The sequence below is a fragment of the Pleurodeles waltl genome, chromosome 3_1 (genome assembly GCF_031143425.1).
Source record: "Pleurodeles waltl isolate 20211129_DDA chromosome 3_1, aPleWal1.hap1.20221129, whole genome shotgun sequence".
In the NCBI taxonomy this organism is placed as follows: domain Eukaryota; kingdom Metazoa; phylum Chordata; class Amphibia; order Caudata; family Salamandridae; genus Pleurodeles; species Pleurodeles waltl.
In genome coordinates, this window is record NC_090440.1 from 676,990,656 (window position 1) to 677,006,512 (window position 15,857).

Consider the following 15,857-nt stretch of genomic DNA (forward strand, 5'->3'; position numbering starts at 1 on the left):
ATGTTGGATATTGAGTTTAAACTTCACATAATTATAATGATTTCAATGTAAAGAAATATGTTGAGTTGTGGAAAAATGTAAGATTTGTACTGTATCTTTCCAGATCTTTCTTTCTCAGTTTTCTGTTCCAAACCATATACACATTGGTTTTAAAAATGTGAAAACAAAATTTAACTCTGTGTCTATTAGAAAGAATATTTTCAGGGTGAAAGTTCCATTACGCCGGCGTAATCTCATGTAAATTGATCATTACTTTTGTTAAGTGAAGTTCCTGAAAATCTGTTTTACAGTATGTTGCGCAATTGTGTGCCATTTTATGCAAGCGTGTGTTGTGAGCACACAGTAACAGGGCGAGCGACCAGATCGCGAGTGACTGCTGTTTGCAGCACTTGTCTTTTTTTTTGCGCTATTTGTTTTAGCATGAATTACTCCTTTCTCCCTGAAACTGACATGAGGACTTTTTTCAGGCTAAAGTATAGATTTCACAGTTACCTATAATGTGGGTAATTTTTCCAAAATTGCACAGAATTACACAAAAACAAATTACACACATTTTGCACCCTCCTGCTGTTAAGTCTATCTTACATCTTTTGAAGATTTCCACCTGCTATTTAATATTGAGCATGTAACCGTATGAATGATGCATACTGACAACATGTTCCTCTCCTACCTATAGCACTGGTTTTGCAGCTTGGTAGCTTTCACAGTATTGCTACCACCCTTCTTCCCCTTGCGGCATTGATCTGAATGAGATACTTTGTAGATGTGACTGCTCTATCAGGAATCTGAAGTCCTTCGTATTACATTACTAAGTATTGCAAATTCTAATGTACATGCAGAGAACTCTTCTATGTTGTTCTTTAAAATGGATTTGCTGGATTTGTTGAGAGTTGGCTAATTTTATTAAACTTGTAAGCAAATCGAAGAGTGTGTTTAACTCAGTTGTCTCTGTTTTTATATTGATCCCGTACACCCACAGTGAAATCACCCAAGAGGGTTAGTGATATTTTGACATAGGACCCATTAATTATCCAACAATTTACATGATGCTGTTTACAATCTTGCTTCAACCATTTCACCATTTAAAAAAATATATATATTTAATATTTGGCATTGTGAATGGCACCTCAGAGGCTGGTGCATAAGTCTCCTCATTTTTTTCGGTGTAGGCTCAAGTATCAAAAGAGGAAGAAAAGTCTGGGCCTGCCCCTGGAGCCTGGCGCACCACACTTCGCAAAACTGGAAGCTACGGTGCTCTAAACACAGCTACCACTCAACCAGAGGAACCAAAAAACAAAGATGCTGTGCTTCCAAAATCTGCTTCCAGCCCCAGGCTGGCAAGTGAACTTACTGACATGCGAGTGAGTATGCTCTTTCTTACACTAGTAGGATTGCAGTATGGGCCACAGAATATGAACTATGCTTTTAAACCCTTGGTGCGGTTTCAAGCGGGCAAAGAGAGTTGGTGATGGAGACGGCTCTCCACTGTCTGCATGTTCCACCTGTCTTGCTTTATGCTGAACCATGTAGATCAGAGCTTTATTTCTTGGACTGTTGAAAGCTGTGGATAGGATCAGACTAACTACACTTAGGCAGAGCCAAAAGTTCAACCTGCATTTCTGACAATCATTGAGGGTCTGAAATACTGTGCTATAGTTGTCAGCACAAGTGATTCAAGGTTTGTTCTCAGTTCTTTCGCTGTTTGTCTTTTTTTTTTTTTTAACTGGTCCAGGTCTCTCTTTATTGTTCTTTTGTGGTGCTGCACCTGTCTTTCCTTCAAAGGGATGCAGTGATATTTTCCAGGTTTTGATTTACTATTCATATTGGGTTTACTTAGTGTCTGTCTGCCTCTCCAAGAGTCTTTGTTTCTTTTTATTTACTTTGGTGAGTGTCTGTGTCTATAATTCTAGTGTTGGTGAGTGTCATTACTTCGGGGGTGTTGTCTTAGTCCTTCCCCTTAGGTTGTACCATCTTATCTTGTGGCACCTATGTATCTCTGTCGTTCAACTTAGGGTGGTGCTGGTTCCTCAGGCTTCATGCTCGGATGGTCCTGGTCCTCTGTCCCTGCATCTGTCTGTCTGGAGTTGGAATGTGCTTGAATGTGTCTCTCTCCTGGCAGGGTAAAGAAGTTACAGAACCTCGCTTGGCTCGGGTCCCCCCAACTCCAACGCGGCGCCTGTTTGGTAACCAGGAAAGCATCCAGGAAACCACAAACCGGTGTGTGCCAATAATTTGTTTTTCCTCTCCAATTATATACCTATTTTGCTATCTTCTGCTTGACTTTTTATGTGTCTTCCCTAGCGATTCTCTAACTCAGGTTGCTCGCAGCGGCTCCTACACACGTCAGCGTCAGGGCAGCGAGAGCACAGACATAGGCCTGAACCGGGCAGGATCACAAGCAAGGAGGTTTGGTGAATCTGATGGAGGGAAGAAGGAACCCAGCCAACCGCAGCCTGCTGACTCCACAGTGAGCAGTTCCTCCTACCAGAGGAGGTAAGAGATTCTGAAGTTGTGCAGTAAGTGTAAGGGTGCTTGTACCACTGAGAATCCTGGAATTTTCTGATATTTTAAGGGTTGATATTCTTACCACTAGGCATGGATTCAAAAGAGCGGCACATTTTCATTTCTTGTGATAAGGTTGTAGAATTTAAGCACATTGGAACGAGGCTTTGTATTTCAGTTTTCTGAGTGCAGAGCAAGGATTGTCAATTATCTGGTATTGATGGAGACAGAAGCCACATTTTAGTGTTTGTAGGAGTAAGGGTCTAGGTTTGGTCTTGCTTGTTACAAAGGCTAGAATTTATTGTTGCTAGAGGCAGTGATCCTCATTTAAGGCCTCAGGAGACATGGATCAGAATTTGTGATTTGGCTTGTGCCAGTGTGTGGGATATCTTGTAGCAGGGGCCAGCAATTAAAATTAGTTGTGGTAGCATTCAAGGTGTGGGATGTCTCTATTCGGGTGCCAGACTTTGGGGTCCCTGGAGGCATGGGTTGCTGCTTTCCATTTCATGGTCTATACTCCATTTTGATCTGTGAGCAGCATGCTAGTTGTTAGAAGCCTTCACCCAGTTTTCAGTTTGAACTCTGGACCAGCAGCACAAATTTACCATATATGGGGAAGGAACCAGTTTCGGAATATGTGGGAGCAAGAGCCAGTGTTTGACAGAAGGACTACAATGTTGCATCCTTTGGTACGGGGTGTCAGAATTTGTAACCTCTTAGAGCATTAACCACAATTTTGGTTCATGTGGACTAAAGGGGCTTAGTATGTGATTACAAGTCCATGGTGCTACACAGACTTGAGACCATCAGCCAGAGTTTAAGCTAATTTGGTGAATAGCTCAGTGTTGTGATAAACAAGCTTTATATCTGGTATTTACTAGTAACAATAAAGGGGCCCAGTGACATATTTCCTCTGAAATGTGGTCAATAGCATCTTGGGAATGGAACAAAAAGGTGATCTATGGTCAACGGGCAAAAAGGAAATTACATGTCACATTGGCAAGAGGTTATAATATATATAGTGCCTTAAATGAAAGCACAGTACAAGTTTAGCACAGAAGCATAGGTTTTCTCTGATTTTATTCAATGGTGCATTTTTAGTTCTTCATTTGGACGTAAGACAGAGGTTCCAGTTTCTACATCATCTGCTACAAGTATCTCATCATCTGTGCCTACAACCCAGACTGCATCCACAGCTGGTACTTCCTCCTCTCGGTGAGACTACAGTTCCTGTTCTACATCAGTGTTTACTTTTCCTTTCTAAGTGGGTTTGGTCTGTGACTGTGTGGCTTCTCTTTCTGTTAGTGTTCAGTCTCATTCTCTGCTATTTTCTGTCGTCTACTGTGCAGTTTCTGTCCTCCGTCTTTCTTGCCACTGTTTCCAACACTCTTGCCATGTTGGCTGTCTCCGTTTCTGTCTCTGCCTCAGCATGGTTCGTATCTCTAGCTCTGTGGGAATTCATCTGTCTGGGTCTGTGAGGGTCTCGGTTTCAGGCTGCACAAGGTTCTGTTTATCTAGCTGTATGGAGTCAATATTTTACTGCTGCTGTTTGTCCTTGCTGTATCAGTCTTGCAAGCTATACTGCATGTTTCTCTCCAGCTATGCAGCATCTATTTATCCTTCTATGCTGTTGTGAGCAACTTGGTGCACATATTTCTTTCTCTTGTTACGCTGATCTGTGTTCATCCCTGTGCAGATTGTTTCTCACTGTTTAAATAATGTCATTCTCACTGTTAAAGCTGTCTGTCTTGGTATTGACTTTGTACATCTTTCCGTTTAGCATACATATTTCTCTCTTCATTGACTAACTCTCACTGTGTACACTTTGTCCTGCTTCTCTTACTGCTTTGCTTTTGTCGCTGGGCTGTCACTGTACTTTCTATCCTGGTTCTCCCCTTTAGCTCCCCATACTAGTGATCCACTTGGCTCACATTCATGGTGCTCCCCTTGGCTTTCAGTTGTGGTGTTCCCATTGGCTTTAAGTCATGGTGCTATCCTTGGCTTCCAGGCCTAATATTTTGGTGTTGCCAAACGGGCCTAATCCTCTCCTTTGCTCTCAGTGCTTTTTATTAATATATCTATCATCCAGTGTACTGTTATTTTATACTTCCTTTTTTGAAGCAGTATTGTCTGTTATCTTCATTTACCTTCCTTCTTGTCTTCCCTTTGTATATGTTATTGTTTCATTGCTATGAGATTTTCCAAACTGCTTGCATTTGGCATCATTTGGACTGTTGCCGAGATGAAGATCCTCTTCTTGGTTTTTTGACGCTCTGTCGCCCAGCCCTTGCATGTGTTTGCCAGATGTTCAAGATAATCATGCAATCTCACTGGAATTACTCCTGTTTTACTGAATGTGAGCCATCAGAGCTGTTCTCTGATTTTGAGAGGAACCCCAAAGACCACACCTTTTTGTGAAAGTAACAGTCTCCTTTACTCAGGCTGAGCAAGACTGACTGTGGTGGGGGCATAAGACTCTAGTCAGGGGCGCACACATTTTTACCTATACTCAAATGGGGTTTGACCTGCCAACTCCCTATGGGTTATGTTTATTCTCTTTCGTATTTGGGGTTCCTTTGCCTTAATGACATGCTTGGATGGTTCATCTGTGTGCATTCACAAATTTACCTAGATGGATGAATGGGAGATGCATGTTAATATCTGTGTGTTGCACAAGATTTTGTTCTCCTTTGTGTTAGCTTGCTGATCCCCGACTCATATTACAACCTGCAGTCATGTATTTCCTGCCTCCTGCCTAAGCCCGTTCTATCTGTTATCTTTAATATTGCTGCAGCTTTTCTGCCATAGTGAAGCCCACTTTCCTGTTTTGTGATCACAATTGCTTTGTAAATTGGCCTCCTTCTCTGAATCTATTGCCTATCCATCTGGGTCAGCCTAAACTGGTTCCAGAAGTGACAGTCAAGCTGGATACCAACATCACGAGCTGATCAAGTCAGAAACATACACCTATAGGATTGAATGAACACATATATTCAAATTGTGCAACCTCTCGGTTTCAGTGCCTGGACACTAGAGCAGAAGTACTAGCTTCCTTAGCCACTTCAGTTTGACTCTACTACCTAGGAGGGTCCTCTGCATTGTCACAAATAGCGATGATAACCCAAGCTAGAAGTTGGACTGTTGTAAGATTACACCTGTATCTGCAATCTAAACCTGTGTCTGGAAGACCTTAGGAAACACCTTGCTGGCAGTTGTAGAGCAAAAGAAAAAGTACATGTCTGCAAGAAGAGCTGAAGTGCCCTCTCCTGGAAGAAGCACCCTTCTCCACCAGTGAACATTAGGGACCACCTGCTGGGAACTTCCTGTGTCACACAGTCTTACCTGGCAAAGACTGCCCGAAAGACCTTGGTAACCCCTGCCAGCTGCCCAAAAGGCAACTACAATCACATTTCGGTCCAGATGGCATCATCTCCTTTAATCATTGAGGAGACAGATGTCCCTGCTCCTTCCTTAACCACTTGGGGGGTCATTATGACCCTGGCGGAAGGCGGAGAAGCGGCGGTAGGAAAGCCAACAGGCTGGCGGTCTTTTTTTTGGAATTATGACCATGGTGGTTACCGCCATGGTCATCCGCCGGTTCTCTGTTCCGCCCGCCAGGGCGGAGACGACCTCTGGGCTGGAGACCTGGATCTCCAGCCCGGCGGCCGTCACTATGCCGCCAGAGGTATTTGGGCCCGGCTGACCGCCATGGATTTCATGCGGTTTGAAACCGCCATGAAATCCATGGCGGTAAGCACTATCAGTGCCAGGGAATTCCTTCCCTGGCACTGATAGGGGTCTCCCCCACCCGACACCCTCCCCTACACCCCCCACCACCCCTGCCACCCCCAAAGGTGGCAGGGCCCCCCTCCCCACCCCGACCCCCGAACATCACAATACTCACTCACACACGACACTCTCGCAGGCACCACCAACATACATACACGCGCACACACACCGACATACATGCCAACATCCACACACACAGTCAGACACGCATACCCACATTCAAACATACACGCACACATCCATACAGACATACACGCACTCATTCCCAAACACACAGCACCCCCGCAAGCATACACGCACTCACACACCCCCTCTACATACACACACCCCCATGCACGCACACAACACACAACACCCCCAACCCCCTCCCCTAACGGACGATCGACTTACCTGGTCCGTCGATCCTCCAGGAGGGGACGGGATCCATGGGGGCTGCTTCGCCGACACCACACCGTCAACAGAACACCGCCACGCCGAATCACAGAACATTGTCCGTGGGCGGTGTTCTGTTGGCGTGGCGGTGGAGCAACCTCCACTTGCCCGCCAGTATGGCTGTTGGCGGCTCTCCGTCCGAAAAAGGACAGAGAGCTGCCAACAGTCATAATACGCCGAGCGGAAATCCGCCACCACTGGCGGTTTTCAGCACGGCGGTCTTTCAAAAAAGACCGCCGAGGTCATAATGACCCCCTTAGTGCCTATACTTACCTCTGGTCATCCCTGGGAGTCGTGAAAAAATACTGTATTCATCCTCCATCGTGTGGTGCTGTGCCAGTCACTGAAGGAGTTCACCCAGATTTCGAACTGGTTGGAATAGTCTTTTTACCCCAAGTGTTTCAACAAATATTGTATTTTGAACCACCAGTCAAGAGTCTCTTGTTGAGCCCAATAACCCACTGGCCTTATTATTGCATGTTGTATGTAACCCCTTACTGGAAAACGTGACTGAGGCTAGTGTTTCACAGACCACTGCTCAAACTCACTGAATACCCAGGGGACACCTATGGTGGTTTGACACACTAGCCAGCCACAATCTCCTCAAAGCCCCTGGCTTAATACACTTGTGCCTCCAAACCTGGCATTGGGGACTGGATATCTTGAACACCACTGTAAAGGACCATAGGATTCCCCTATAGTTACTATATTTGAACAGTGGACTGTTCATTCTTTGGGTGTCTGATCTTTGGGATATTTTTCAGTTTATTTTTAGGATTGCAGCAGATGCACTGAAAGCATTCATGATTGTATGCCTGTAGATACCAAAGCCAAGCCACTGTGTTCAGAAAGCAAGAGAACAGGAACTGAAATGCTTCTAAGACCCATAATGCAACCAAATAGTCCCCAATAAGACAACATTGACAAAGTTATCATAACACAGAACTCAGTGTTAAATGAGCCCTAAAGAGCTACAAACACATTTGCAGTTGGTTGTTTTGGCCCAGGAGGACCAGGTTTATCTCTGTTTAATACATTGAATAGTGTTGTTTAATCTTAAAATCAAGTCATTTTCTATGAGAAAGGTAATGATTGTTTGGACACTGTTAAATGTTATTTTAAGTGCCACTGTTTACCTGGGTTTCTGACTTCCATCACCTTCTGTTGTAATCCTAAACTGCTCAGCTCTGCTGTGTTGAGAGACGAGTACTAAAAGGTAGTTTGGATTCACTTGTTTGATGTTTATGTATTTCCCAAGCATCAGACTGAACCCAGAAACTGTTCAGCAGTATCTCTGTGCACGGTAGGTGGCATTGTGGGGCTCTGCGCCATGTCGTTTTACTCTGAGAGTAACATGCGCACCTGCATATAGATGCCACTTGCATGTGCTGTGAAATGTTATTGGTAGCCATGGGCTCTACAGATTATGTAATATAATAATAATAATAATAATAATGCACTAACAGCAGTTCCTTTCCTTCCGCACCACCAGATACTTATCTGGAGTTACCACTTGTCTTTTCACAAGGATCTAATCTTATACAAATTGAAAATCTAGTGTGCAAGGGAAAATGTCACCTAACAAGACTACAGGTTTAAACCACAAGCAAACATCTATGACAGATCCCCATTTGATCTGTCTGGCGTCGGAACTCAAATCCATAGCCTGAAGTGACTGTGCCTTAATGAATCCAAGGGCTATCCGGGACCGTGAGGTGAAACTCTGTCACCAAGCACCCAAAGACTCCACGCCATATTCTGTCAGAGTTAAAGGGAATGTCCTTTTTCCGCTCAGAGCCTCAACAACATAACTGATCAGAGTTGAAGGGAATGGCTCATATCCAAAGTTGTTCCCATGGCAGATCATTGTTGCAGTCGAATCCTCAGGCTAAGTCGAGGAAGAAACATTAAAAGTCCAAGCGGGACTTGGTCTATTCCTGTCACTCTCAAACACCAAAGAAGGTGCAAAGGCATCAGTGTGCCTTTAAAATTCCAGCGAAGATGCAAGGGCATTATGTGCCTCTTGGTCCCCCTGGCAAAGCTGTTCCCCTTCGGAGCAGATTCTGACCTCTGTCCCAGAGCAAACAAAGTTTCAGAGCCATCAGCAATGCTGCAGCAAATCAAACATCCAGTAAAGCCATCCAGCATTTCTCTGGCACCTTACCGGCTCTCTGGTATGCCTTCGGTCCCCAAGGAACAGTAAGGGCCTCTATCCGGGACATAGCCTGAGGGGCTGTCATCAACATCAGATACACTCTGATAGACTACAGGCTCTGCGCAAGCTTCCTTGCTGTAGGAGAGTGCACCTTTTTTGACATGGTCACCTGCACTTTTGGCCTGGTATTTGATGCAGTTTTGACTGAAACTGCACTGGCTTCCCGCTAACCAGGTCCCCAGTGCCAGATCTCATTCCTTAAAACTGTGCATTTGATCCATAATTGGCCATACTTTTGGCACCCCTTACGTCCCTAGCAAATTGTACCTCTGGTACGTAGGGCATGGGTACCAAAGAGGGTCCCCAGAGGCGGCTGCAGCTTGTGTTGTGCCACCCTCAGAGGTCCCTCACCTAGCACAGGCAGACTGCAATTGCAGGCTGCGTGTCTTGGTGCAACTAAAAGTGAAAACACAACATGGCATACAGCTTGTGTGCGCCTTGCCTCCAACACTAGATGCAATATATGTAAGCCACCCCTACAGCAGGTCTTTCGGCCCCAAGGCAGGGTGCAATTTGTTATATGTGAGGACATATCTGCAAGAGCAGATATGCCCCTGCAATGACTTTATCGATTCTCAGACATAGTGAGTGAACAGGGAAGCCATTTTAAATACATGTGCTGGACACTGGTCAGTATCTTTGGGTTCGGCACCAAAAATACAGAAGACCAAAATTTATTTGGCACCTATCAAACAGACTGCTACATCTGTTTCGGTGTTGAACCGTAAATCGTACATTTCCACCCCGGAGACGAAAAAATGAACACCACTTTTGGGGCTGACATTTTCGATTTGAGTCAAGTATTCCGTGTCGAAACCTTCAGAATCGAAAACTGCCAGCTGTAAACATTCTGCAATTACTGAGGAATGTTTTGCATGGGAGCATGTTGAAAAATGGTGAACAGGGGACGGAGCTTGCCGCTGAGAGCTATGGCGGATCATCCTTGAAGCACCGTGAAGGGGAGAGAGGCCGGAGATTATTTATTTTCGAAAACTTTCACCTGGCCACTTCAAGATGTGAAAAACATCAATCAGAACGGAACACGCATCTGCAGTATGTTTTATTTCCTCCTAGCATGTAATATTTTAGCCAGAATACTGACTATAACATTGGGCGACCTTGCACCTACGTTAAACAATGAGCGCACTCTATATTTTATATATATATATATATAATGAAAATTATTTGAGCCCTTTCAGCGCTTCTCAACATTTTATGCTCCAGGTATGACAATTTGCTTTGGTAACGCATGTTTGTGAATTGCAGATGCGACCCCACCAGAGCTTTGCCTAATTACTTTCACATATCTGAACTTGAATGCTCTTCCAAAATAAACTTCAAACAGCAATCTACGTGATGCTATTTGGAATGCTTCTGGATGCCTTTGAAGATTCTCTATTCAAAGTTCCTTTTTTCCCCTAGAAACAAAATGCTGTTTCCATTTATTTGAAACTCCTCCAACAACCGAAGTACACCCGCCACTCCAGGCTCAGATTGGAAATGGGCCTAGTGTCGCAACAGATAGATTGTCAAGCTGCCGTCCTGAAATATTACATCAGCTCAGGAAGGCCAATTTGCTCACAATAAAATGCCTCTTGAGAGCCATTTTTGAAACTCCTGGCAACCCATGGTTCACAAAGTTGAGTAAAGCACTAAAGACCTTTGAAATGGGTGACTCCATTCAACTGGCAGACACGATCATTCAGTGCTTTGAAAAAATCAATCAACAGAAGCGCAAAGGAACTCTCAAGGGAACCCAATCTACTATCAACTAAATCACCACCAACAGTGCCAGCGTTAAACGATTCTTACTTGATCGGAGCCCCTCAACCATACCTCCTAGAAGCAATAAACGCAGGAACTCTGCCCCAGATTCTGTATATGTGAAAGTCTTGCCAATCAAGGACTTTAATCCTTCCTGGCCTGCACAAAATAGCCTGTAGGCCCTGCTCCTGCCATCACAACAGCTAGCTACACCTTCTGTGCTGCTGTCCCATATTAGCAGCCGATAGGAGACTCTTAATAATTCCAGTATCTTTGGCCTGGGGGCGTGGTCTTGCATGGAGGCATCCAATCTCTGTTTTTCACATTCAGTTGCTTGGGTCTTGGCTACATGTGCAAAATATGCGACAATTCTCAGGTGGCTGCTAGCCCAGTCAGTGGGGGCAGACAGCACAGTGCATGTGGGGCCACAGGAAATCTAAGCACCCCTTGCCGAAAACAGAGACAAATATTAACTCCTTAACCGCTTTTTCTGTTTTCCTCTTCCATCTCTTCTTTTCTTTCGTTTTAAATGTTACCAAATTTTGATGCAAATGTTATCAACAATAAACCGATCCTTACTCACTCACATACATGAGTATTGTCTGTAACCAATCACCTTTCCATGTCTTAATTAAAATATATCAGACATTTGTCATACAGTGAAGCCCTGACATCAGCCTCATCTAATACGGCTCCTCCACAAAGTATGGCAACCTCACAAGACATATCCACAACAGCAATGGATACTATTCTTAAGGAACTTTTAGACATAAAAAACCCAATTACTTAGTTAACAATGCAGTTTCAGCAGATATTTAGGAAGTTCAATCTCTTAGTGTTGAAGTTGTTCAGTTTCATTCAAACGTACAAGCAATAGAGAGCCATCTGTCTGACTTTGAATCTGGACTTAATAAGATACCCAAACATGGTCATGGCATATGGTATCTCCAACAAAAGACGACTGAATTGGAAGATCGTAGTAGAAGAGACAATATCAAAATTATTGGTCCACCGGAATGTCTGGAGAAAGAAGACATGAAACAATTTCTCACCAGCCTGATTCCTAATCTGTTGAAGCTCTCCTTCTTTCCACAACTTGAATTTCAACTCGCTCATCGTGTACAATCAAGAAATTCTCCTTGCACCCTTCATCCCTTCACATCCTGGCCTGCTGTCTATGTCATCAATAAGCTTGTTGAATTATAATGGCAGCAAGGAAACACGGGTCATATGATCATAACCATTTGCAGGTAATCCACACTGCTGACTTTTTCCGCTCCCACCAACCTTAAGAGAAAACAATCTCTGGCTCGACGTTCAAGGTTAAAGAAAAGAGGCATTAAATACAGTCTCTTGTAACGTGCAACCATGATCATAACACATCAAGGTCAAACTAAGGAATATACCAATCTTTGTGACTTGGTATCATTTCTGAATGACCTAGAGGAAGATGACTCAGGAATGGAACACAAATCTGTACCTCCGACCTCTACTCAAGACTTGAAGGTTACTCCATCAATTGGTGGCTGGTAAACTGTCCAGTGAAAATGGTCATCTAGCAATAAATTTAAAACTGGGAAGGGTGTGCAACAAAGAGACAAATCGAGATCGCCTTTAAAGTCCTGATTACTTCACTTAGATATCTTTTGAGTTCTTCTTTTTCTTCTTATAGATTATTGTTTTTTATTTGCTACAAATGTCTCTCCTTTGCCTTTTATTCTCCTTTTTCATTTTCCTTTTATCTTATTCCTATTTTTTCTCTTATTTCCTATTTTCCTCTTTTACAATACATTATGAAACATCATATTTTGTATGTTCTTACAATTGACGTTATTGTTATGTCATCAAATTGAATAAGCCTTGATTACAAACAGCTTGTTGTGTACTCCTGCATATTATAAATATTTATCATATTTGTTCACATATTGAATGTTGGCATTGTTTGCTTATTAGGCTCTTGGCCCTATACCCCTCCTCCTGCCCTATACGCCCTACCCCAGTTTAACGTGATAAAGGTTTCTCAAGTTCAAAGTTTATACTAATAAGTCTGAACAATATTTGTTGGACTTTTCTTTCTTTCAATCACAAATGAATACCTCCTTTCCATTACAGTATATGCCTTGCACCACATTAATTTTTTTCTCTGACTCAGCTTGCTAATTTTGTTTATTCCAGCAATCACGTCATATCCATATTATCATAGTACTAACATAAATACATTCATATTTTTTTCATCACTGTTTATTTGCAATTCTTTGTTTTCAGTCATGCAACCTAATGTATCAAAACCTTTGAAAATTGTTTCCCTAAATGTGCATGGACTGACTAACTTTATTAAATGGAAGAAGATATTGACATATATCGGTCACAACAAACAAACCAGATATAGCCTTATTGTAAGAGATACATCTCATATCATCAGAAAGCAAAAATTAAAACGGGATTGGGTAGGTCGCCCAAGTCATGCAAGTATTACCTCTAAAAATATTGATAACACATGTACACCACCCAGGACATGTGGAGTTGCCATTCTTTTCAGCAGACACTTGCCTTACAAAATTCTTCAAACTTGAGACGACAATGAGGGTTGTTATATCTTTGTCAAACTCCAAATCTGTAACACTTTTCTACTAGAGTGATCAATATATGCCCCTACAAATTCTAAACTTACCTTTATATCTCATTTTAGTAGATTAACATTTTTTTGGGAATACACACATGCTGATTGGTGGAGACTGGAATGTTACTATTGACCCATTTATTGATAGATCAGGCAAACCAGATACACAACATGATAAAGATAGGTGTATGTTAAAAGATTTTATAGTGACTACTCCTTACAAGAACTATGGAGATTATTACAGCCAACTGAAAGAGATTACACTTTTACCTCATGTCCTCACTCCATTCGCACTAGAATTGATTATTTTCTGACCTCCTCTTCTATTTTACAATTAATAAGTGATGCAAAAATTCTTCCTTGTGGTATCTCGAACCATGATTTTGTAGATATACGTATTGATTTAGGACTTTCAAGATCTCCGTGGAGACTCAATCTTTCCTCATTTAAAACCCCGCAGGAGAAACAAGTATGTTCATATTTATAACAATATCTGAAGGAAAATGAACATGTGCCTCTTCTGCTCATATACTTTGTGGAGTTGGGAAAGCGGTCCTGAGATGTATGATAATGAGGGACACCGCTCTTGCCAAAAAAATTACCAATGCTAATAGAATTACACTAGAAAAATAAATCTTATGCCTCACCTTTTTCCACTTTCAAACCCATTGTCCAACAATATTAGGAAAATTATTATCAAATTCCGACCTTAATACTCTTTACACCTCTAACTCAGAAAAATGGCTATTTCATATTTGTCAACGACATTATGGTTGTAGGGAAAAATCTGGGAGACTACTAGCATACCAACTACGACAGCAAGAAAGCACAAGGACAGTACCTGCTATTCTGAACTCTGACTGTTCCTTACTCGCACTCCCTTTAGATATCCTCACTAGATTTTAATCATTCTGAGAAACGTATTCATCCATTAATTGCTCTGATATCTCTGTAGAAAATATCTGCTTCTCTAAACTCAATCTTCCGAAATGGACTCTAGAAAATGAACTAAATTTAGAAGGAGAGGTTTCTAATGAAGAGGTGTTAAGGGCAGTTGACTCACTGGCAACTGGTAGATCTCCGGGAGAAGATGGGTTCCCTATTACATTTGATAAAATCATACATTGTTCTGTTACTGGTATCTGTTTTTAATGAAGCCCTCAGTCTAGGACACTTACCCCTGATTTCTTAAGAGCTAGAATCACAGTCATTCCTAAACCAGGCAAAGATCCCTTTGAATGTTCTAGTTATAGACTAATATCACTAATTAACTCAGATGTTTAGGTTCTAGCTAAAATCTTAGCACACCATCTTGATTCAGTGATTATGTCTTTAATATATCCTTCTCAATTTGGATTTGTCCCAGGTCGATCTTCTGCAAACCATCCTTAAACCATTTCACACTTATTGTGGCAATTACAGAATGGTAAAGAGGAAACTGCCCTCCTATCACTAGGTGCTGAAAAAGCATTTGACAGGGTGGAATGGGGATATTTATTTCGTACAATGGAGAGGATGGGTTTTGGTAATAATTTTCAAACATTAACAAGTGCTAAGTATCACTTATTTGTATCTTGAGGTGGATTCTCTTCACCATACTTTAAAATTAAGCAAGGCACTAGACAAGGCTGCCCTCTTTCACCTTTACTTATTTTATTGGCTTTGGAACCCTTAGCAGTTGCTATAAGATCTAATATTGATGTAAAAGGTATCAATACTGCCGCTGGAGAAGTAGAAGCTTTTTATCATGTAGGTGACGTTCTTTTGACCATTTCTCACCCAAAATCTTCTGCAAATGCCTTGATCTCTCAGTTAATTATTTTTTCAAAGTTTTCTGATTATAGCATCAATTGGACTAAACGTGAAGCCCTACCACTAACGCCTGTTAACACCATAGCAGTATTGCTGGTCTTCCCTTTAAATGGTTACTCTCAACATTGAAATACTTGAGTAAGTTCCTCAATTCTGGTCTTAAAGATATGATTGCGGATAATTTTAATTCTATAATTGATCAAACTCAAAGGGATTTTCAACGATGGACACACTTAAATTTATCTTTATGGGATAGGATACAGATTATAAAAATTGATACAACTTCCAAATGTAACTGTCTTTAGTATCATACCCCTCTCAATTCCAAGAAACACTTTTAAAACACTTTCTTTAAAGATTTCTCATTCTGTATGTGGTAGTGATAGACCCTGTGTAAGCAGTTCTGAATTGCACTCCAGACCAGAGAAAGGAGGTCTGCGACTTCCTCATTTAGAATCATATTGGATTGCACAACAGTTAGCTCGGTCTATCTATATATATATAGCAGTGGCGCAGGACATGAGTACACCTGCCCCAAAACCAACATTTAAAAAATTGGGCAAGGCTTTGGGTGCTTCACTGCTGTTAAGCCATGGTTCCACCCGGAAAAAATTAATTGTCAACCGACCCTTGGGTTCGGCGCCGAAAAAGGCCAGAGCTGTCGGAGTCACCAGATCCTCGGGGGTCTGTGCACGTTCCCAACACATCCACCACTGAACAGCT

General features: G+C 42.2%; 1 protein-coding gene across 2 annotated transcripts in view; it reads left to right on the top strand.

The window, feature by feature from the left end:
- Positions 1 to 15,857, top strand: part of LOC138284474 (protein phosphatase 1 regulatory subunit 12A-like) — a 409,508-nt gene that overhangs the window by 280,257 nt on the left and 113,394 nt on the right. For both annotated transcript variants that reach the window (XM_069223275.1, XM_069223274.1), the window contains exons 10-13: positions 1,170 to 1,361; positions 2,120 to 2,217; positions 2,302 to 2,493; positions 3,604 to 3,717. In XM_069223275.1, coding sequence (XP_069079376.1) covers positions 1,170 to 1,361; positions 2,120 to 2,217; positions 2,302 to 2,493; positions 3,604 to 3,717 — 596 coding nt within the window. The remainder of the gene's footprint in view (positions 1 to 1,169; positions 1,362 to 2,119; positions 2,218 to 2,301; positions 2,494 to 3,603; positions 3,718 to 15,857) is intronic.